The sequence below is a fragment of the Hipposideros armiger genome, unplaced genomic scaffold (genome assembly GCF_001890085.2).
Source record: "Hipposideros armiger isolate ML-2016 unplaced genomic scaffold, ASM189008v1 scaffold_502, whole genome shotgun sequence".
In the NCBI taxonomy this organism is placed as follows: Eukaryota; Metazoa; Chordata; class Mammalia; order Chiroptera; family Hipposideridae; genus Hipposideros; species Hipposideros armiger.
In genome coordinates this window covers 296031-317345 of record NW_017731852.1, presented here as the reverse complement: position 1 = coordinate 317345, position 21315 = coordinate 296031, and the positions used below count along the sequence as shown (strand labels likewise).

The 21315-nt window shown below is 54.1% G+C and overlaps 2 protein-coding genes across 7 annotated transcripts in view; both read right to left on the bottom strand.

The window, feature by feature from the left end:
- The window catches only part of MYO1F (myosin IF), a 33011-nt gene extending 19410 nt beyond the window's left edge, over nucleotides 1-13601 (bottom strand). The window contains exons 1-10 of the mRNA XM_019667625.1: nucleotides 13519-13601; nucleotides 4951-5088; nucleotides 4380-4469; nucleotides 4192-4286; nucleotides 3692-3779; nucleotides 3489-3578; nucleotides 1504-1635; nucleotides 1228-1362; nucleotides 858-990; nucleotides 468-664 (exon numbers count right to left, since the gene is read on the bottom strand). Of these exons, the coding sequence (XP_019523170.1) occupies nucleotides 468-664; nucleotides 858-990; nucleotides 1228-1362; nucleotides 1504-1635; nucleotides 3489-3578; nucleotides 3692-3779; nucleotides 4192-4286; nucleotides 4380-4469; nucleotides 4951-5088; nucleotides 13519-13521 (1101 nt within the window). The 5' untranslated portion in view covers nucleotides 13522-13601. The remainder of the gene's footprint in view (nucleotides 1-467; nucleotides 665-857; nucleotides 991-1227; nucleotides 1363-1503; nucleotides 1636-3488; nucleotides 3579-3691; nucleotides 3780-4191; nucleotides 4287-4379; nucleotides 4470-4950; nucleotides 5089-13518) is intronic.
- Nucleotides 13602-15010: 1409 nt separating this feature from the next.
- Nucleotides 15011-21315, bottom strand: part of ADAMTS10 (ADAM metallopeptidase with thrombospondin type 1 motif 10) — a 19769-nt gene continuing 13464 nt past the window's right edge. For 4 of the 6 annotated variants that reach the window (XM_019667620.1, XM_019667623.1, XM_019667621.1 and 1 more), the window contains exons 16-26: nucleotides 20402-20504; nucleotides 20026-20159; nucleotides 19816-19939; nucleotides 18929-19009; nucleotides 18692-18855; nucleotides 18475-18601; nucleotides 18253-18382; nucleotides 17663-17867; nucleotides 17234-17410; nucleotides 16991-17150; nucleotides 15011-15764 (exon numbers count right to left, since the gene is read on the bottom strand). In XM_019667620.1, coding sequence (XP_019523165.1) covers nucleotides 15655-15764; nucleotides 16991-17150; nucleotides 17234-17410; nucleotides 17663-17867; nucleotides 18253-18382; nucleotides 18475-18601; nucleotides 18692-18855; nucleotides 18929-19009; nucleotides 19816-19939; nucleotides 20026-20159; nucleotides 20402-20504 — 1515 coding nt within the window. In that variant the 3' untranslated portion in view covers nucleotides 15011-15654. Of the gene's footprint in view, nucleotides 15765-16990; nucleotides 17151-17233; nucleotides 17411-17662; nucleotides 17868-18252; nucleotides 18383-18474; nucleotides 18602-18691; nucleotides 18856-18928; nucleotides 19010-19815; nucleotides 19940-20025; nucleotides 20160-20401; nucleotides 20505-21315 lie in introns of those variants that run through there. The other 2 variants (XR_002126781.1, XM_019667624.1) reach the window with 2 other exon arrangements.

The window sequence follows — 21315 nt, the reverse complement described above, 5'->3', positions numbered from 1 at the left end:
CATCTTTAAAATGGGTTAATAATAGCAACTATCTTATAGAGCTTTTCTGAAGAGTTATATAAATTGATGCATGTAAAACAATTACAACAGTAACAGGCACACAATAGGTGTTATGTAATATTAGCTACTGTAGTCATCATTCTAGACCTTGACACATGCCTTTCCCATCTGCCCCCATCCATTCCATTACTTTGTCCTCCTGAAAGTCCTCCTCTTAGCTCTCAAATGCACCTACCCCTCTCCATCGCCACAGTGCCATCCCAGTCCAGGCCTGACAGCTCCAACAGCCCCAGCCCCCTCCTTCCTGGGCTCCATGCCACAGCCAGAGGGAGCCCCTCAGTCTTCCATCTGATCACTCCCAGCTTGATGCCTCCCACAGCTGGGAAATGGTGAGGTGTGACAGCCTGCCTCCCCCACTTGGCTGGTCCCAGACGGCCTCTCCCGCCTCTCATCCCTGCCACACTTGCCTCCACTAGGAAGTCGAAGAGCCGGGAGTAGAGCCCCTTGGCCAGGGCATCACGGGTGTAGGTCGCCTGCTCCACGTTGAGGGTCACGTCGATGGACTCGCTGCGCCCGCCCCAGCGGCTGTCCATCTTCCGGCTGGTCAACTTCTCCTGCAGCCGCCCACTGTCGATGCCCAGCAGGTAGGCAGGAAAGGCCAGGACTGCCAGGTGGGGAAAGGGGCAGCTGGTCAGGTCAGGCTCTTAAGCCTCTTTCAGTGCTTCTGTCTCTTCCTTTTTTGCCCAGTGACTCTGAAATAGTCCTTGTGGGTTCTCACCATCTGGGGGTCAAACTAGGAGGAAGCAGCTCACACATGTACACGCCTGCACCCCACCCTCCCCAGCACCCACACTCACGGTCCACACTCTCCACCCGGGCGTAATTCCCATCTTCACGGAAGCTGATGTTTCCCAAGTGCAGAATCCCCGCCACGAGCTGCAGGACCAGCTGCTGGACATTGGCCGGGATCCCAATGACCTGCATGGCGCTCTGTGGGCACAATGGGAACAGACCCTGTGCCACCAATCCCGACCTCCACCCTGTCCCCTGGGGTCAGGCTTCTTGGGATGCAGCACGGACTCAGAGTCAGGACACCTAGGTCTCTGTCCTGCCTCTCTCACCTGTTTGCTGTGTGACCTTGGGCAAGTCCCTGCCCCTCTCCTGGTCTCAGTTTCCTGATTTGTAACACAAGAGGTTGCCAGGGCCAGAGTGGTGTTTGGTGCTCACCAGAGTCTCGCTGAAGTCACTCCTGTCATCAGTGCCATCCACCTTGTAGGTATCCGATTGGTTGAGGTAGTAATAGTAGTCGGGGGTCATGAGCCCCAGGTTCTGTCGTTGCTCCTGGGAGGCCCCTTCCAGCAGCTGGAGGGTGAGTGATACTCATGTATCTGGCACTGGACTGGCACAGGCTTTGTGCCCCAGTCCTCACTGCCGTGGGCTCCCGGACATGGACCCTCCCACTGTCTACCCCGGGCTGCAGGTGGGGCTCCCCCATCTGTGCACCTGGTAGTAGATGTGGAAGTTTCTCTCGTTTTCATTCTGCATGACCACGCGGGATTTCTCCAGCAGGAAGTTAGAGATCTTACCCCCATCTGGCTCCCCGCCGCGGCTGAACTGGATCTCAAAGTACTTGCCCTGAACCCAACAGAACCATGTCAGCCCCCAAGGAGCCCAGAGGTGCAGGTGGTAGAAGGGTCGGGGCTGGGTCTTATGAGCCTGGCCTCTTTCCCCCTCTCACCCATGGACTTCAACTTGCTTTCCTCTCCCCACTTCCCACTTATGGACTGCTTGTCATTTTCACCAGCTCCTCCTCTCCAGCTTTTGCCTAAGCTCCGTTCTGGACCAAGAATGCCCTTTTCTCTTTCTGATGCTTCAAGCCCTCACTTGGGGCATCCAACCCTGTGCTTGGCATGCAGAAGTGCCACAGTTTATTGGCCAGTTCCCCAGTTCCTCCACCATAACACAGATGCTTCCATGTATCTATGGGATACTACTGTTTCCAGCGATCCTGAGTGTCTCCCACATGTTGTCCCTGAGCCCAGAGCAAAGGCCCCACAAGCCCCTTCTTTGGTGTCTGACACCATCTGGGTTCTGCTCTAGCTGGAGGTTAGAGGGCAGACAAACCTCTTCTCCTTTCTGCCACCTCCATCCAATAGCGATACAAGTTATATTATGATACTACACAGACACCTGTAATATATGACATATACTTATTCTATTGTACAATAAAACTATATAAAGTAAAATATAATTATATTTTTTTGAGGTTCACCCATGTTTTTGTGTGTCTCAGTAGTTTGAAACCACATACTGTGTGATTCCATTTCTATGAAGTTCTAGGACAACTGAAACTAATCTATGGTGAGAAAGATCAGAGGAGTGGTTGCATCTAGGGTAGGATGGGAGTAGAAATTGACTAGAAAGGGACAAAAGGGAACTTTCTGGAGTGATGGTGATGTTCTGTATATTGATAGGGGTTTGGGTTGCACAGTGTATGCGTTTTTCCAAACTCAGTGAATGGTCCACTTTAGATTTATGTATTTTTCTGTATGCAAACTTCAAAAGAAATAAAAGAGAACTGTAAATTTATGAGGATGGACTATAATTAATGATTTGCATGCTGAAGTGTTAGGGAGGAAAGGTATGGTGTCTGCAGCTTTCTTTGTAGTGCATCAAAAAAATGGATGGAGATACAATAAAGCAAAATATAGTAAAATGTTAATGATAGACTCTAGGAGATGGGCATACAGGCATTCATGGTACTGTTTTCCAATTTTTCTGTGTATTTGAAATTTTTAACAATAAGATAGTGGGGAAAACACTTAAAATATAATTATATGATAAAAATATATTAGAAAGTAAAAATATAATAATATTTTGGGAAATAAAAAAATCTTATTAGTATATAGAATTTATTAAGTCATCTCCATATGCAGGCATTGTACTGAAATTGTTGAGGTCTATGAGGTGGATTTTAATATCATCCCCATTTTAAGGATGAGAAAACAGAGGAGACTCAGTTTAATTGTTATTTTTTTGTCCAAGCCACATATCTAGTGACAGAACCAGGCCATAAATCCAGATTTGTCTACCTATTTTGTCTTCCATTAGGCCCAGCATGGCACTTGACGCAAAGAAGAAGTCTAAGAACTATGTTTTGAAAGAAAGAAAGAAGGAATAAAGTGGACCTGAAATGTGATTAGGAACAGACGTGACATGATTGCAGCTAGGGGAATATTTAAGAATGTGACACAAATATGCCATGGCCTTCACAGTTCTGCCAATGGGGGACTCTTTTTCAGATGGACCATAAGCAGGAAGTGAGTCTCCCATTCAGGAGCAGGTATTTCCTATGTTCTTGGGAAATACAAGTAGGGGTGTGTGTGTGTGTGTGTGTGTGTGTGTGTGTGTGTGTGTGTGTGTGTGTGTGTGTGTGTGAAAGTCAGTGTGGAGGGAGAGGTTGCTCCAAAGCAGGGTTACAGACTCACAAAGCGACTGGAGTTGTTGTTGCGCACGGTCTTGGCGTTGCCGAAGGCCTCCAGCAGTGGGTTTGATTGCAGGATGATATCCTTTACATGCTGGGGGCAGAGGCAGGTGGGGTGGGAAGAGGTCAAGCTGAGGCAGGTGCAGGGGGGATGAAATACCATGGAGTGGGAGGAAAACCAGCCCCTACTTTCTGTTTTTTCCTCACCTGGACCTTCTCGCCCCCTCCAGACACTTTGGAGATGTAGCCCATGATGTATTTAGCTGCCACCGTCTTCCCAGCTCCACTCTCTCCGCTGGGAATGGGTGAAGGAAGGAGTGATCAGTAGCCACGGGGAGAGGGGTGGGGGAAGTGCCCTTTTTAGTGCCTGATTGTTCATGCATGCATGCATTCTTCATTCATTCATTCACTCCCTATTGGGCGCCAGGCACTATTCCAGGCACTGGAGATACAATAGTGAACAAGACAGATACAAATCCCTGCCCTCCTGGAGCTGACATTTAGAGAGGGCAGATGGACAATAACAGACTGAATAAATACAATGTATATGGATCAGATGGTGACAAGGAAAGTAAATCAGGGCTGGGGGCAGAGAGGGACAGCAGGGCTCTGTTTAGGTCAGGAAGGAGTTCCACGTAAATCTCCCTGGGGTGGTGATGCTGTTTGATCAGAGCCTGGGCATGAGGGTCTGGGGTCTCCTATCATACCTGATGATAACACATTGGTTTTCACAGTCGATGAGCATGTTCCGATACATATTGTCCGTGAGGGCATAGATGTGTGGGGGATTCTCATACTGGGCCTGGCGGGGGAGGGCAGGTCTCAGCCCCGGGCTAGGAGCTGGGGTCCCAGGGACTGTGCCTCCCCCTCACCCCCCCGTTGGCCCTGGCCTCACCGCGCCCTGGTACAGGTCGACCTCACGGTCGGTGAAGTAGGGCATCTGCTTGAAGGGATTTATGGAGATGAGCACGGAGCCGATGTAGGTCTGGGGGGGGGTGGTTAAGGGCCACGCAGTGTCCTAGCGTGCTTTATCCCTTATGGGCCCCTGTTCCCTCACCCTGCTCCCCCAGGGCCTCCTAGAGCCCCACTGTTCAGAGGAAGAGATTGAGATACTCAGATGTGTTCTGGGTCTCTTCAGAAAAATCAGGACTGGGTCCAGAATGGGGGGAATGGGATAGTTGTGGCTGAGCTACCCCAGGGCAGAGGGAGCAGTAGGGCCCACAGCCGCCCCAAAGCAGAGCCCTGCTGTCACTCCATCTGTCCCCTGTCCTACCACCCGGAGCTCTGACTGCCTATCCCACCCATCGTTCTTTTGCTCAGGCATCTGCATGTCCCTTCTGTGCTGAAGTCCCTCTGACTTCCTTTCTTGTATTCATCCACCCGCCATTCCCTCCATCCCTTGGTCAGCCATCCTCCTGTCCCTCTGTCCTCCTTCATTTGCTGGCCCCACCCACGGCCCAGGGTACAAAGATGTAGTCATCCATGAAGCGCTTGCGGAGGTTGCCCACAATGGCGTCCTCGGTGATCTGGGGCAGCAACACCATGTCGTCCACACCGCTCTGTTTCACATTGTGGCTCTGCCAGTGGAAGCGCTCCTTGCTGCCCTGGAGGTGGAGACAGTGGGGTGGGAGTGAGCCCTGCCAGGGGGACGGGATGGGGTGCCTCAGTGCTCCCCCCCCCAGCTCATTTCCATCCCCAGCTTCTGATTGTGCCTCACCTCCTTTGCCACCATAGGGACACCAGGGGAGGTGGGCGAGGTCCAGTCCAGGCTCCCTGCCCCCCAGGAGGAGGCCAGACAGAATGACAGCTCCTCCTTCCCACTTCCCTTTCAGCCTCTCTTCTCCTCACTTCCCCAACTCCCTTCCCCCTGCTGAGGCCCAGGTCAAGTCCTTGACTTCTCAGTGGCATTTGACCCGATGCTCACTCTCTCCACCTTGAGATGGTCTCCTTCCTTCTACTCCCCTCCTCTTCTCTTGCATCCCAGCCAGAACCCCGCTGCAACCTCTGCTCTCTGTGTCCAGCTGTGACGCTGCTCCTCAGTTCCCACAGCCTTCTGCTGCCCCTGCCACCATCTTCTCCATCCTCAAAAAGCGTTTGCCCTTCCCTGTGCCAGCTCCCAGCACTTTCCCAGATTCCCACCCTCCTTTCTTATTTCCTCCTTCAGTTTTTCATCAGTTGACACCTTCCTTAGGGCCCCAAGGAGGCGACTCAGACACAGGCTCCCCACAAAAACTCCTCCTCCAGGAAGCCTTCTTGGAATGTTTCCTCCTTTCAGCCCAACTGAACTCATCCAGTGCCTTAAACATATAAACACACTGGCTCTCTCAGGCCCACTCTGCCTCTGTTCAGTACACCCCTGCCGTGGAAAAGTCTAGCAAACAGAAGAGTGATGGTGGCTGGAGCTGCCCTGTCTGGTGCACTCATGCTCAGATAACATGTCCCTCCTCCAGGAAGCCTCCAGGAGCTCCTGGAGGGCAGGGGTTGGGACAGAGTCCTGTCTCAGCCTGAGCAGGGAGGACCTATCGAATGAACAAGGGAGAAGGGCGAAGAAAGAAACCCAACTTCACAGAAAGACCCCCAAGGGCAAAAGATGCTGGAAACCAGTCAAGTCTTCAAAGATGACCAGCACTTGCCGGGCAGATTCCAGGGAATGGAGACAGGCGTGCTAGGCAGAGGGGACTCTGGCAGGGGGCAAGCAGGAGTGTCAGTGTGGGCACTGTAGGGCAGAGGTGAATGAAATGCCAGCTTCTCCTGGGGGCACTGGGCTGCATGGAAAGTTTCTGAGCAGGGGAGGTACATGCTCAGAATCTGGACACACTGCCAGCCAGAGGGGAGCTTATCAGGGAATGCCCACAGATGTTACACATGCCCCGCTGTGGTGTTGGGCAGGTCTAGGTTCTCATCCTGGCTGGGTGACCTACCACTGCCGTGAGCCTCTGTAGCCTCATCTGTAAAATGGGAGAAGGGCTCACTTGCCAGGGCTGATGAGAAGATAAGCTGCTCTGGGGAGCAAAGTTGACTGGGCGACTGATGCTTTTCCCCAGCCTGAGCGGTTGTGACAACAGGCCTGGGTAGAGAGGCACATGACAGAATTAACAGTCACTAAGCACCTGATGCTGGGCAGGGAGTGCCCCGATATTACCAGCAACCTGCATAACAACTCAGCGGGGTGTAGGTTGGGAGGGAAACTGAGGTTCAGGAAGTGCAGTGGCTGACACTTGACGAGGGACACAACTAGATTGTTTTTAAGGGTGTGAGGTTCGAGTCTGGGTCCATTTGGCAGCAAAGGCCAGGCTCTGGTTTCTACACCCGCAAGTGGCTAGGACACAGAGGACTTGAAAGTTGAGAGGGTTTTGATCAAGAGCAGAGAGAAAGGGTGCACCAGGCAGAGTGAGCCACTCAGGAAGAGGTGCGGAGATGTGACTGAGGCAGGGGCAGAATACAGGGGAGAGAGTGTGGGGGAGTCAGGGCTTGAACCCCTCAAACTGCTTCCAGCCTCAGTAGTCAGTGTGGGTTTCTCATATGGCATATCTGATCTCTCTGTGACTTTTCTCCAGCCTGTGGCTTCCCATTGCCCTCCTACCCATCCATTCCACAAAACATTCTTGAGCACTTACTGTGTGCCAGTAACTAAGGCCTCAGGGAAGAACTCTTTCAGTATTTTACTGAGTTGCCTTTAAGCCTTTGCAGACGCTGAGCCCTCTGCTCAGAACACCCTTCCTACCTGGTGAATGCCAATCTGACCTTTAAGGCTTGACTCAGGGGATGCCTCCCCCGAGAAGATCTCTCTGACCCCAGGCCAGGTCAGGTGCTCCCTCTGGACTCCCACAGTCCCCTGGGCGTCCCCCACAATAGCCCCATCCACGTTTTGGACATCCCACACATGTGGTGTGCGAGCTCCCAATGGCAGGGACTAGACCATGCCTGGCTCACCAAGGCATCAAGTCTCATGTGAATGAATGAGTGAAGGAACCAAGTAGTGCATGAATGAATGGAGGGGAGGGGTAGTCATCCAGGGTCAAGGTCCAGGGCCTTGAATGACAAGCAGAAGAATTTGTATTTGATTGTCTGAGGCCTGGAGAGTCCTCAGCAGGGCCATACTGCCCCTGAGGGCACTTTAGGAATCATGGGAGCATTTCTGGTTGTCACAGGGATGGAGACATGCCTGACATTTTAAGGGGGCCGCAGGTGTCAAATTTGCACTCAAATGATCATCCTGCTTGCAGCTTCCCTTTCCACCCAGCAGATATTCATGTAGGTGACAAATCTGTTTATAATCAATCATTGGAACCTAGAACTAAATTCAATTTTATGTCTAAACAGAAAATTGATATATTTTTTGCATGGTTGATGCCCGTGCAAAATTGCATTTTTCTGGGATGTGACTATCTTGTATCAAGGGAGACTTTAGTTTTGTTCAGATTTTGCTAAGAATTGTTCAGCATTTGGAAGTCCATGCTGCTTGTGTTGTTCATGTAGCCAACACCTCGCCTATGCATGGGGCTGTCGGCTCATTGAGATACACTTATGTCCAGGTGTGAGCATCTGGTGGCTCCGGTGGGCATTCTTGGGCCACTGGCATGAGCACTTTCATATTTATGCACACATTTCATTATAAATGCATTGCAGGGGATACATTAATTATTTTTTAAACAATGGGAGTCGGCATTTTTCACTGTGAATTGCACTTCAGAGCTTTAAGGGGGCCTGTCAAAATGTTTGTTATAAGAATGGGGTGCCGGGTGTGATGGTAAGAATCCTGGGATGCAGTGGAAAGGGTGGGGTGGAGGAAGGACAAAGTCGTGGGAGCAGTGTCGTGGAGGGTTGGAGAGGGTGCCCATGACAGGCTGAGCAGGGGTTCATCTGTGAGGTCAGAGGCAGCCAGGATGGGAGACAGCCTGCAGGTGACAAGGGTCAGTTGGGAGAAGCAGGGAGCCATGGATTGCACCCCAAGCTACTGAAGATCATCTGTGCTCATGGGAGACAAAGGGGGACCCTATGGAGAGTGGGGTGACCGCAGGGGCAGAAGTCAGATTGAGAGTTCAGGAGGTGTAGAAAGGGATCGAGGATGTTTCGGGACCATCTGGCTGAGAAGGGGAAGAGGGATAGAAGCTGTGGGGAGGCGGGGGCGGGTCAGGGGAAAACGTTTCCTGTTTACAAGATGGGGAGACTTGAGTGTGTTGGTGAGAAAAAACATGAAATTCGGGAGCAAAGTGGCATCATTCGTGATCTGGGTGGGGGCTATTGGGAGGGACAGGAAGTGGATTCTCTCTCTGAAGACCTCACTGGGCTGGGCCTTGGGTAGTAACTATGGTAACTGACTACAACAATAGCAGCAGTAGTTAATAGCCCATGGGCACTTATTCTCTGCCAGACTCTGGTTTTAGCTTTTTCTGTGAATTACCTCATTTAATCCTCTCGACACATACTGAGGTCAGTACAATGATTAAGTGCACTATGCGGAAGAGAAAACTATGGCAGAGAGAGGTTAGGGGGTCCTTCCCAAGGTCACACAGCAGGAAGGGAGGACCTGGGGGAGGACTCTGTGAGGCTATCTGTCCCCCAGCCCGGTCTTGGTGAGAGGTGGCTGGGGTTGGTGCTTTGGGTCAGATGAGGTTGGGGCAGAGACACGATTGGTCCTTTCCAGGGTTTCCCCTTTGGAGTCAGCCTAGCCTCCATGTTCCTGGGCTCCTCAGGCAGAGCTGACACTCAAGGCCACTTCCTTTCTCTGAGGTCAGAGGCCTCGAGGCTGGCTGTGTCTGGCTGGCTCTCCTGGCCCCGAGGACTTGGTTCCTCTTCCTGTCCCTCCCCACTTCCCCCACCCGGCTGAGTGGTCCTTTGCCTCTTGCAGCCCCTGCCATCTCTCCCTCTGTGTCCTGCCCCAGCACCTGGGACCCCCAGATCCACTCCTAGCTCCATGTCCTCATAAAATCCATGGGTTGTTAGCGGTAGCGGGAGAGAGGGTTTTGCTCCAGTGGGTACAGTGTGTGGAAGGACACTCTGTAGAAGAATTTTGGCATGGGACCAATTGGGTGTGAGGCTTGGCTTGACAGCTGACTGACTATGTGACCCTGGGAAGCCACTTTACTTCTCCAAGCCTCAGTTTCCCCATCTGTAAAATGGATTCCATAATAAACTTCCTCCATGGATTTGCTGAGAGAAGTAAATGAGCTAACATAGAGAAAAGATGCACTGGGGTGCTTCAGGAAATGGCAGCTGGTGGCCCCCAAGAGCATTTAGTGGAAATGATCCATCTTTGACAGCAGATATAGGAGCTGCTCAACATATGTTTACTTGTTGAATGAATGAATGAATGAATGAATGAATGAAGTACCATTGGGATGGGACTGCCACTTGCCCTGTGTCATGGGTATCCCTCTCTCTGTGGCCCTTAATTCTCCATGGATCAAGTTGAAATTGTTTGTTCTTAAGTCCCTTACTTGGGGGCGGGGGTTCAATGAAGAGGTTGTGGTCAGAGTTGACCACAAGTCAAGTATGACTCAACCTGCTAGGGCTCTTGTGAAAGTCGAGGACTTGAGATGGCTGAGGTGGGAAGGGGAAGGTAGCTTCTAACTTCAGCTCTTCAGAGAGCTCCCTACAACTGAAGGCAGAGGGCATGGGAGGTGGGGCTTCCCTGGTGCCAGAGGAGGGAGGGGCTGTTTCTGACCAAGGTGATTGCTCCTGTAGGGCTGGGGCATTTGGAGCCCGTGTAGTGAATATCGTTCCTGAGCCTCTCTGTGCGTGGATATAGGTGGATCCAGGCCTAGGGGAGTTCAGTGTACCCCAAGCAGGTGAAGTGAGTTTCCCATGGGAGACTGTGGGTCCACATTTGATGGTGCTAAGGAGAGGTGGGGCGATCAGTGCAAACTTCCTGTAGGAAGTAGGCCTTGCAACATGAACTTCCCAGGCAGAGTCGGTGGTGGCAGCAATCGCTACGGGTCAGGAAGGCCTTGGGTGTGTGGATATCACCGTGATCCTAGTTCCTCTGGAACAGACAGTCCAGGTCCAAATGAGGCAGTGATAGGCATGCCAGGGCATGCGGGGGTCTGTACACCACCCTGTCACCTGGTCGCCTCTCATCTTGTACTAGTAGGAGGAGGTTGTAGGTCAAGGTGGCTGTTAAAAGTGACCTTGGGAGTCACTGAGTTGAAATCCTGTGCTGCTTTTGGGTTGTACCACGGCTTGCCTAACCTTCCTGCCTCAGTTTCCTCATCTGGAAAATGGGAACATTGAAGGCCACAGACCTCCTGGGGCAGCTGTGCAGATTCAACGAGGCCAAGTGTGCTAGTTCTCCTCAGCAGCCCCAGCAGCAGCAATAGCTGCCTTAAGTTGGCAAGTCCCACAGGCACAGGGCGCTCGGCTAGGAGGAAGGGCTGGATGAGGGAGCTTTTGCAATTTGCCCCAACTGCTCTGGCCTCCCTGCCCCTGGGTGGTGAGCAGCCCCAGGCTGGAAAGAGCAACAAAACAGCCACTTCCTTCCTCACTAGGGTCCTCTGAGCTGTGGTTGCCAGCCAGGAGGAGATGTGAAGCTGCTGTGGCTGCTGGAGCCAGCCCCCCGCCCTTGGCCCTGTCTTGGCCCCCTGGTGTACCCCTGGTCCCTTGGTCCTGCCCTCCCCCAACTCAGCGGGGTTCTGGGGCCACACCCTGCATCCCTAGACTGTGCAAACAACATTCTTACCTCCAAAGGCTCCCAGGGTCTACCCTTCCTTTTGGGGGAAGACCTCAGTTTTCTTTTTGCCTAGCCAGAGGCCATTCTCCAGCATGAGAACCCTTGTCTTTCCTCCTAATTTTCTCTTGGCCCCCAGCCTTTCCATGGCCACTGCCCCTGGATCAAGCAGCTACATCACTGGTCTCTCTATTTAATGTCTGTACTTTAAAAACAACTACCATTATACTCATGTCACCACCATCACCACCCGAGGACAACCAGTTGTATCCTTCACCCATCCCGCCACCAAAGTCAAACAGAAACTGCTGATAACCCCAATGGCAACCCTCATCAGCCAACATCAGACAGAAATGACAACCACTTCCACCAGGAATGTCCCTAGCATGACCCACTACTATCACCACCCATCATCACTAACAGCAGCAATCCATAATAACCGACCACCATGAACAACCACCACATGATCACACTACCAGCCACCAACAACCACACATAACCAAGTACCGCTGAAACAGTGGGCAACAGTGCTCCTTTCAAAAACCAACAGCCACCACTACTCCTGAGATAGTTACCAAAAATAAAGAGTGAGCAACCAAAAGCAAAATGAACTCTACCAATGCCACCCAACCCTGAGTAACAGTGACCACCAATTGCTATCATTCCATGGGTCCACCCTCCAGCTGAAAACAACCAGCGACCATGCACCAATATTCATCACTAGTTGGCACCAGTGGCAACCATCACCACTGCTAGCCCACCCACAAGAACCATCGTTACCACCGACTTGCAACCACCAAAAGCTACATCACTGCCACCAATGGCACCAACGACCCCATAGCCAACTTTCAACAGCAACTCCTCTTCAACAGCAAAGAGTGAGTCACTTCCACCTGCTGCCATCACTAATTCTAGCTATGAACGAGCGTCACAAACAATGGCAGCTACTGTGTACCGACTGCATGTTTCATGCTCTGTGAAGCACTTTACAAACGCTGTCTCACTAAGTCTTTCAACACTCTTTCTGGCACCTGGCACCCACCAGGAAGACGTTGGAGGTATTGGCCTCATGGATGGGTTCCACTCTTTTTCTCTGCCATGCTCCTGTGGGCTGAGTTTCTCCCTTCCCAGACTCTGTGGGCCAAGCAAACTGTTGACTAAGCATTTTTCACACAGCTTCCTTGGGAGGGGTTGCTTTTCTTTCAAGTAGCAAATCATTTCCTGTGTTCTTTTGATCAAAGTCTGCCCATCGGAGCTCCTGTCTTCCTGGCGTGGCTCCTTCTTGGAAGATTTCCTGTCCTAAGCCCAGAGCTCTAGATCTGGTGACTTGGCTGTGAATAACGTGGATGGGTCCTTGGGTCAGTGATGCCCAATTTATCATCAGCTTTCTGAAGGAAGATGTTCCCTCTCAGACTAATATAATCCCTGTCTCTTGGTCTACCTTCCTGCCTCCACCCTGGTCAGTCACATGTGGCGACTGCCAGAAGCCCTGCAGTTGTCACACTGGCTCTGTGACTCTCAGCCACATGCCTTCACTGACAGAATGACAAAAAATGAAAGCTGAAGTGGTTTGCAGATGCATGAAATGCGGGGGGTGCCTTTTATGCCAGCTCTCTTAATGTGTTATGATGCCATTGGGTCTAAATCCATGACAATGAGTCTCCCCACCCTGTCACCAGTCATTAGACCTCCACCTCAGCAAGCAGCAACGCATTGGACTGCAGCATCTCCGCTGTTGTCCCCACATGGACGGGTACCAGTGGTGGTGTGGACTTCTGTGATTGCTACAGCCAGACCACCTGTCACCCGCACAGGCATGCTGTCTCTATACCATCACTGTACTCCACTGTCCATTTGACACAGCTTCCCCTCCCAGCTGTGGACTCAGCATCGCTGAACCCACAGACCCTCTGAAGTTCCAACTGAGAGGTCCCCAAAACACCGTTCACATCTTGACCGACTTCCATATATGACATATGTGGGAACTGAGGCCCAGAGAGGGGAAGTGACCTGCCCAAGCCCACAAGGGAAGATGAGGGACCAAGCTGAGCTGGAAACTGGGTTTCCTAAGCCCCAAAGAGAGGGGTCTATCCCTGTCCCTGCAGACACTGTGATCCCTCAGGGCCACCTTCTGTCCTCCAGTTACTGTTCCACCCTTAGCACCCATCATCAGTCTGACATCCTGTCCACCACCATATGGGAGCTTGGTCCCTGGTGAGGGATGCTGGGGGCACCTGAGCTGTACTGAGGGACCTGCAAAGGGTCTGCTGTGCCTCTCCATCACCTCGCTTTCTGATGCCTCCAGAGCACATCTACCTGGCTGGTTTCCCCACCCCAGCACTTCAGGGCCCACCCTTGAAGGACTCACCATGGTGGGGGTTGGCTTCTGGATTCCTGCCCAAATGGGTTGTGGCAGGGGTGCAGGCTCAGGGAGCTCTGGGGGGTGGTTCTGGCATGGCCCTGCTCCTTCTCCTTCACCAGACTCCCAGCCCTAGTTCCTCTTACAACAGCCCCCTTCTCACTTCCTTTGGCGGGAGGGGCCCGCGGCTACAGGGGAGGGAGGCTGGGCCCAGAGGGCGGGGAGAGAGCGCCAGCAGCTGGCAGGGCTGAGGGAGCCGTTGGGGCCTCTGGGCCTGAAGAGAGAGGTCAAGGATTGATGGCAGCTGCTGCCAGTTCCCAAAAGTCCCCTTCTCTAATTCCTCGGTGACAGAGGCTGCCACAAGGAGCACAGGTCACCTGGCTGCAGGACTGACCCTTCTGTTCAGGGTGACCCCAGGAAGCATCTGGGCTGCTTGGGTCTCATCAAAACCACCTCAGACATGTGTCTGCTCTGGGGATCCCTGAACAAACATCTGCTTCCAGAGCAGCCTCTGCTGGTCCTTCAGAATGGCGCGTGTGTGTGTGTGTGTGTGTGTGTGTGTGTGTGTGTGTGTGTGTGTGAGAGAGAGAGAGAGAGAGAGAGAGAGAGAGAGAGAGAGAGAAGCAGAAGTGGAGGGTACCAGGAGCTGGGTGCACCTGGAAGGTCCCAGACTTTGGAGGTTAGATCTGGATTGGGAGGTTAGATCTGGATTTAGAGACCCCCAGCGCTGTTACTTCCAGGGTCCTTCCATTTATCTCATCATAAAGCGGGGATGTGACCCCTCACAAAAGCGCCTGGCACACAGAGGATCTATCAAGTGTGGGCCTACGGCCTGATCTTTGGGAGATCAGCAGGCCACGTACTGGTCTAGTTGAGTCAATGGCAGTTCTGAAAGGTTGTCACCTCCCCATGCCACACAGCGAGGAGGTGGCCAAGGCAGAAATCTAGACGCTGGGAGAGTGGCAGGGAGGCTGGAAAACTGGGATATCCCTGTGGCACTGCATCCGGTCTAGAGGTTGCCAGGACGCCTGCGCCCTTTCTCCATGAGCCTCCTGTGCAAGTTTACTTAACAGTTTGTCTTGGTGCCTGCAAACTTCAGCAAATGCTTCCAGGCACTAAGAGTGAATATGCAGGCAGGAGGTCCTCCACCTTGTTGGGGGCATCAGGGGAGACTTCTGGGAGGAGGCGACTTTGTGCTGAGACTGCAGGGTGAGTTGGAATTAACCAGGTGAAGAAGGAAAGGGAGCGTATACCTGGCCAAGGAAACAGTTTAAACAAAGGTTCTAAGAAGGGAGGATGGTGGGAAGACAGGAAATTCTGGGAGGCAGGTGCAGCTGGAGCTTACCGGAGTAGGAGGCGCCAGACCGTGTGGCTTTGAGAGCCTCCTTGACAAGCTGTATTTTTGTCCTAAAATCACTGGACTCTAGTCTGTGTTGGTAAAAGCCCCCTTCTGGGCTGCTGGGGTGGGAACACACACAACACGTGCAGAAATCTACACAAGATAGAACTTTATTGATGTAGGGCTTCCTGGTGAAGAGTGTGTGGGCTCCAGGGCAGCCTGTAGCACCATGATGGGGGCGGCCTGGATGTCTGGGTCCCCCTGGGACAGGCCAGGCAGAGGTTGGGGTGGATATTCCCAGCTCTGCCCCATCCCTGTAGCTGGTCTGGTCAGGGGGAGGGTTTCAGGGAGGTGGTGCTAATTCCCCTCCCCCACGGCGGACATAGACCCCCTCCAGCTCAGAGTGGAGGGATAGGGCAGTGCTTGGGGTCAGGGCACTGGCTGACCCCCTCCCTACCCCCACTCTTCACAGTACATATTCCGATCAAAGGTGGGGGGAGTTTGGGGGACTCCGTAGGGGTGGGTGAAAAGGGCGCTAGGGCGAACAGTTATTCCCTCCTCCAACCCATCCTGGAAGGGCTCTCACTGTGAACTAGGAGTGGGGCTGAGGAGGGGCCCTGGGGGTGGCCAGCTCCTCTCCATCTCCTAGCCAGGGGCCCTGCAGGGGCTTCCAATAAATAACTTTTGGCTCCATCTCACCCTTCACTCCCAGCTCCCGCCCTCGCGGGCTCCTTCAGGCTGGCCAGCTGCAGGCTGGGTTCCCCACAAGCAGGTGCCCACTTGTGGCTCAGGGGGCCGCGAGCCCCCTAGCGGCCATGGCAGGTTTTGCAGCACATCTGGCGGAAATAGGCTCGGCTGCAGAACTGAAATTTAAGCACTAGGGGGCAGTAGGCGACCTTGTTCACATCCTTGCACTCTGCAGAGGGCGGGAGAAGGGGGATGGGAATCAGATCTCAGAGCCCTTGAGCTTCATGTGGATTACTTCATTTCACCCCTCTAATGCGAGAGTCTCTCAAGTGAATATATTTTTTTTACCCTGACAGATGAGAAAACGAAGGCACAGAGGTGGAAGGTAAGCCCAGGCAGTTTGGTTTCTGTGCCTGGAGTAAGTAATTCTATTGCTATGAAATATTTTCCTATTGCTATGAAAAATAAATTTACTTAGGTAGAAAAATGGTTATATTTAAGGCAGCAGTTCTCAAGGGGATGTGATTTTTGTCCCCCTAGGGGACATCTTGTGATGTTTTGGGGGGGGATCTGGCGAATGTCTGGTGACATATTTGGTTGTCACCACTGGGAGAGGTGCTATTGCCATCAGGTGGGTAGAGGTCAGGGATGCTGCTCAATATCCTACTGTGCACAGGGCAGCACCACGACAAAGAATCACGTGGCTCAAAATGTCAATCGTGCCTGAGGTTAAGAAATTCTGATTTAAGGAAAGAATATTAGGGCCAGCCAAGTGGCACGTTGGTTAAGAGCTGGCTTGGGACGCCAGCTCTGAGCAGCAGGGCCCCAGTTCGGATCCCACATGAGGGCCAGTGATGCTGCACCCTCTACAGCTAAGATGGTGAACAACAGCTCAACCCTTGAGTTGCCAGCAACCGGGTAGACTGTAGCCCCTGCTGCAGTGGGCTGCTGTGAACTACCGTGAGTGGCTGGCAAGCAGCGAGAGAGCGCCCGGCAGCCAGAGTGAGCGGTTGTCCAATGGCCAGCGAGCGACTGCCTTACCCGGGAAGAGTGCAATGATAATACCAAAATGGGCCAGTGAAGCAACATCCTCCACAACTAGACTCAAGAACAAAAGGACAACAACTTGTCTGTTCCCCTCCCCCAATTCCCCTATAAAACCTTTTAAAAAAAAAAGTATATTAGGCAAGTAAGTAATGATATTGATGGAGATGAATAAATTGAAGGTCATGGAAGTGACTGGGGGAGTGACCCGAGTTTGGGCCCCCAAAAGGATCAGGTGCCTAAAATGCTTGGCACACAGGGGCACTTAATAAATTGAGGCTGGCTTGGAGGAGACTGGAAGGCATTTCAGTGGTTGGACAAGGTCTGCCAATGGTGAGGACCCCCATGCTCTCCTGTGGCTTCCTCTGGATAGGGCCCTCCTGTTGTCCCTTGGCCTTCTGCCCCACATACCTTCAGGGCCATCCCCGGGTGGCGTGCTGTCGCACTTGGCCTCACACTGCTGCACGGTGGGTGGCCGCAGCGCCTCAGCACACTCATGGGATGGCTGGCCTGTGTGGCTGGTGCAGCGCACAGTGCGCTGTTGCTGTCCAAGGCCGCACTGTGCAGAGCACTGCGAGGTATCCCCGATGAGCCACCACCCAGCTGCCTCTGTCTCCTCTCCCCGCCCCCCCCCCACAGGAAGCACCCACCTACCTCGCCCCACTCACCCGCCACCCAGCGGGCAGGGGGACAGCGGCGCAAGTTGCAGCGCATGGTGGCTGGCGGCTTGGCGGTAGGTGGGCAGTGCGTGGGAGGGAGTGTGGCGCGTTGGTCTGCACTCTTGCAAAGGACTATGCGGTGGCGGAGGCCTGGCCCGCAGCTGGGGGTGCACTGCAGTTGGAGGGGGCATTTTATGCTTAGTGGGCACCCCCATCCCTGCGCGCACAGGGAATGGGGAGGATGCTGGTCCAATGGGAGGAGAGAAGGGGCCAGCTAACCTCCGACCAGTCCAAGGTGGCCCACTAGGGCTACCGGGAGGGGCTTGTGACCGGAGAGGGGTACCTCAGTGGACATCCAGCACCCAGGCCTTGCCCGGCGATGCACAGGGAGTGGGTTGGGTGCAGGCGGGAAGGGGCGGCTGACCTCGGACCAGTCAAGGGCGGCCCACTCGGGCGGGCAGGTGGGGCCTTGGCAGGCCTCCAGGACCGGTGGTCGTGGCTGCGGGCACGCGCTGTCATCCAGTGCTTTCTCCTCGACGGCCGACATGCGGCGCAGGCACACCACCGAGCGGCTGCGCACGCCTGCATCACAGCTGCGGCTGCAGCGTGACCAGTTCCCTACAACCCAGCTGTGGGGGATGTGGGGGTCTGAGCCTATGTAGGCAGGGCACCGTGACCCTGGAGCACTAGCATACCCTCCTCTCCAGCAACCAGCGTCATGGAAACTGACAAGGAGATTGCTGTTGCTCCTGCAGGGAGCATCCTGAACCCATACTTGGAACATCATCTCCCTGTACCCACACTGTGGGCGGGGAGGTATATCACCCCCCAAAATTGTGACTACCTGGACTTGACTAGGGAGCACCAACATTCTGTGTCAGATTCCAGGACAGCCCTGACCCCACCTTGGGGAACACCATCACCCCAATCCTGGGAGCACTTGCTCCTCTGATCTCAGCAGTACTGTCATTGCAGCACTTGTCACCCCGACCCTGCACCCTGGTGGGCACTCACTCGGGTGGGCAGGGCTCCGTGTTGCAGGCCCGCTGCCTCTTGGGGAGCTTGCTGTGGGCGCTGCAGTGGTGGGGGGCCACGGCTGAGCTGTCCAGCTGATTGCGACACTCCACGGCCTGTACCTGGCTGCCTGGGGGCAGTCGAGAGGCCGCTCAGCTCTGCCCGGCCCAGAAGGCGAGCCCATGTGACCAGTGCCCACCCCCTGGTCCCACCCGGCCTCACCACCCGCACACTGGGCCGAACACTTGGTCCAGGGTGCGTAGTGCCAGGAGTAGGGGGGCAGTGCATCGCGGGCGATGGGGGAGTTGAAGCGGTAGCGGAGGGCAGGCAGCTCTGTCCGGGCCAGCACCTGGGGTGGGGGGGGGGCATCCAAGGGAAGTCAAGCTCAGAGTCCCCACAAGGATGCTAATGTCCTCTTGTACCTCCCTCCCATCATTACCATGACGATGAGAGATGTGTTAATGGGTCCCAGGGCTTCTAGGCTCTGTGTCTGATTTGGCCCCGGTCGAAGCTGAAAGGTGGTCCCAGCTAGGGGCAGGCGATGGGGCTGGGGGGTCCCAGGCAGTCCTTCTAGCAGTAGGGACTCCTGGTCCCCCTTCAGGCCTGGGGGACAGCACAGGGATCAGAATCCCAGCCAAGCTGACTCCCAATCCTTATCCCCCCACCTCCAGCTCACCCAGATGGCTGAGGGAGAGGTTCAGGTCCTGGATGAAAATGTGGACAGAGCCTTTGGGGATCCAGACGACTTCCTCGTACCCTGGACAGTGGAGCTAGGTGTCACCCACTCAGCCCGTCCCCCACACCTGCCTACCTCCATCCCTGGCCCTGGATGATAGCAGCTAACCATTACCAAGTGCTTATAGGGACATCACACTGTGCCCCCAGCTCTGGCCCTGGAAAATAGATGTGTTATCACGCCCATTTTAGAGATGACAAAACTAAGGCTCAGAGAAGCAAAGCTACTCACCTAGGTTTGACAGCTAGAAAGTAGCTGGGCTGGGATTGAACCTAACTTTCCTGCCTCTCTCATTACCAAAGTGGCCCAATCCACCCCCCAACCCCATAACAAGCAGCAGGTCTGGGCCTGGGCAGAGAGGAGGGGGTACCATGGAGGCTCTGATTCACACAGGATGACATCATGGTTTTAGCAGTCAAGAGTTGGGTTTGCAATGGGCTTCACCACTTAGGACCTAGGCCCCTGGGAACACGCCATCCTTGCCCATTTGTGCCATCCGTGAGTCCATGATTTATCTGCCTGGACTCCCACACTGTCCCCTGAACCAAACTTGGGCAAGAGGCCTCCTGGATGAAGGAGGGGTAAGATTTAGGTCCCCACCCCCTTGGACATTTTAATTGCCAAGGTTTAGACACTTAAACTGACATTTAGCCCAAGCCAGTTCCTGACCCTGTTCTGGGGCATTGCTGGATCCCCAGGACTTTTTGGGGTCCCTACACCCCAGTGGGTCCCTGGGTCTGAGGATTTGCTGTTCTTGACTACTGTGGTGGGGCCAGCTTTTCCCTCAGCCCAGTGGGGAGTGTGACAGGAAAGTGAGGGCCTCTCACCAGTTCCAGCCAAGGCTGGGCTGAAGACCCCCTCGATGGTTTCACAGGCACTGCCATCACCCCCGCAGACTCGGCACTTGTCCTCGCGCAGGTCGGAGCCCAGGAACCGGTCGCAGCCCACATGCTGGGGAAGGCAGTGGTGGTGGGCTGTCAGCGAGGTGCCTTCCCCTCTTCCCCCATTCCTCCCTTCTCTCTGGGAGTCCCCTTCACCTTGCACTCGCCGCTGACACAAATGTCCACTGTGTCCGGGCGGCAGGGTGTCCCGTCCACCACAGCTGCCGCCCTCTCCGTGTAGAAGTTGAAACCTTCTGCTAGGCACGTGAGCGAACAGGCCTTCACGCCCCCTGGGGGGCACAGCCCCATCAGACCCAGCTCTGGGGCTCCCTGCTTGCTCCCTGAGGGAGGTGAGGTGAAGAGGGACAGACCCCAGATCCAAGGATGGGCAGGCCGAGCCAAAGGAATGGGGGTTCCCAGCTTCCAGTCTGGCACGCTGGCTCCTCAGGTGAGGGGAGGGCTCAGGACAGACCATGATGCCATATCCACCTTCTGCTGGATACTCCCACGGCCTCTTGAGCCCCCCACTCACCTCCTCGGTATGTCTTCCATGTGTAGAATTTTCCACGGAAGGGGACACTGTCAAATTCTGAGCACTGCATTTCCCTGAAGTCCTGGGAGCCGGGGGGACAGTCCTGGGGGCATGAGACAAAAAAGGGCGAGAGGTCAAGAGATGGAGTTACGGCAAAGAACTAATGCTCAGAGCAGAGATGGATTGGGGTAATAATGCCGGAGGCAGGGAGGCTGGGAGACCAGGGAGGAGGCTGTGAAGGATTGGATGGTGGCCTCGGTGAGGTCCAGGCAGTGGTGCATAAGAGATGAGACTAGGTGATTCATTAGATGTCGGGTGCAAGCTGGGGATGACACCTGGGTTTCTAGTTTTAGACCATGGGGCTTTTCTTGAGAGCAGGCCTAGAAAGGAGCAAGGCAAATCAGGGAAGGTGCCCAACACCTTCTGTGCGTGTGAGGGGGCATATGGACTCCCCAGACATGCGCTCACTTTCCCAGGTCGGGGGCTAGGTAACCCACCCGTAACTCAAAAACTCACTCCCTGTTCTTAGCACTCCCTGCTGCAGTAAACCTCCTGCTTATTGGGTGTGTACACACAGACGCGTTTACACCCAGGACACAGCCATGGGGAACCCCAGCATATAAAAAGGGGGCAGCAGAGAAGCTGAGGAAAGGAGACAGAAAGTGCAACCCAGGAGGGGCTGGGAGCGCAGGAGGCTGGTGATGCAGGCCAGGCGGGAGTTTTAGATAGGAGGCCGTGGTACCCGGTCAGAAGAAAGCGCAAGCAGAGGCTGAAAACGTGGCTACTGGGTTTGGTGACAGGGAGCTCAGCGACAGGTTTGGGGCAGGGGCGGAGCTCTTTGGAGAAATTGGGCTATGAAGGGAGGGGGCGGGGCGCGCTGTAGCGGGAAGGGTGTGTGTGTGTGTGTGTGTGTG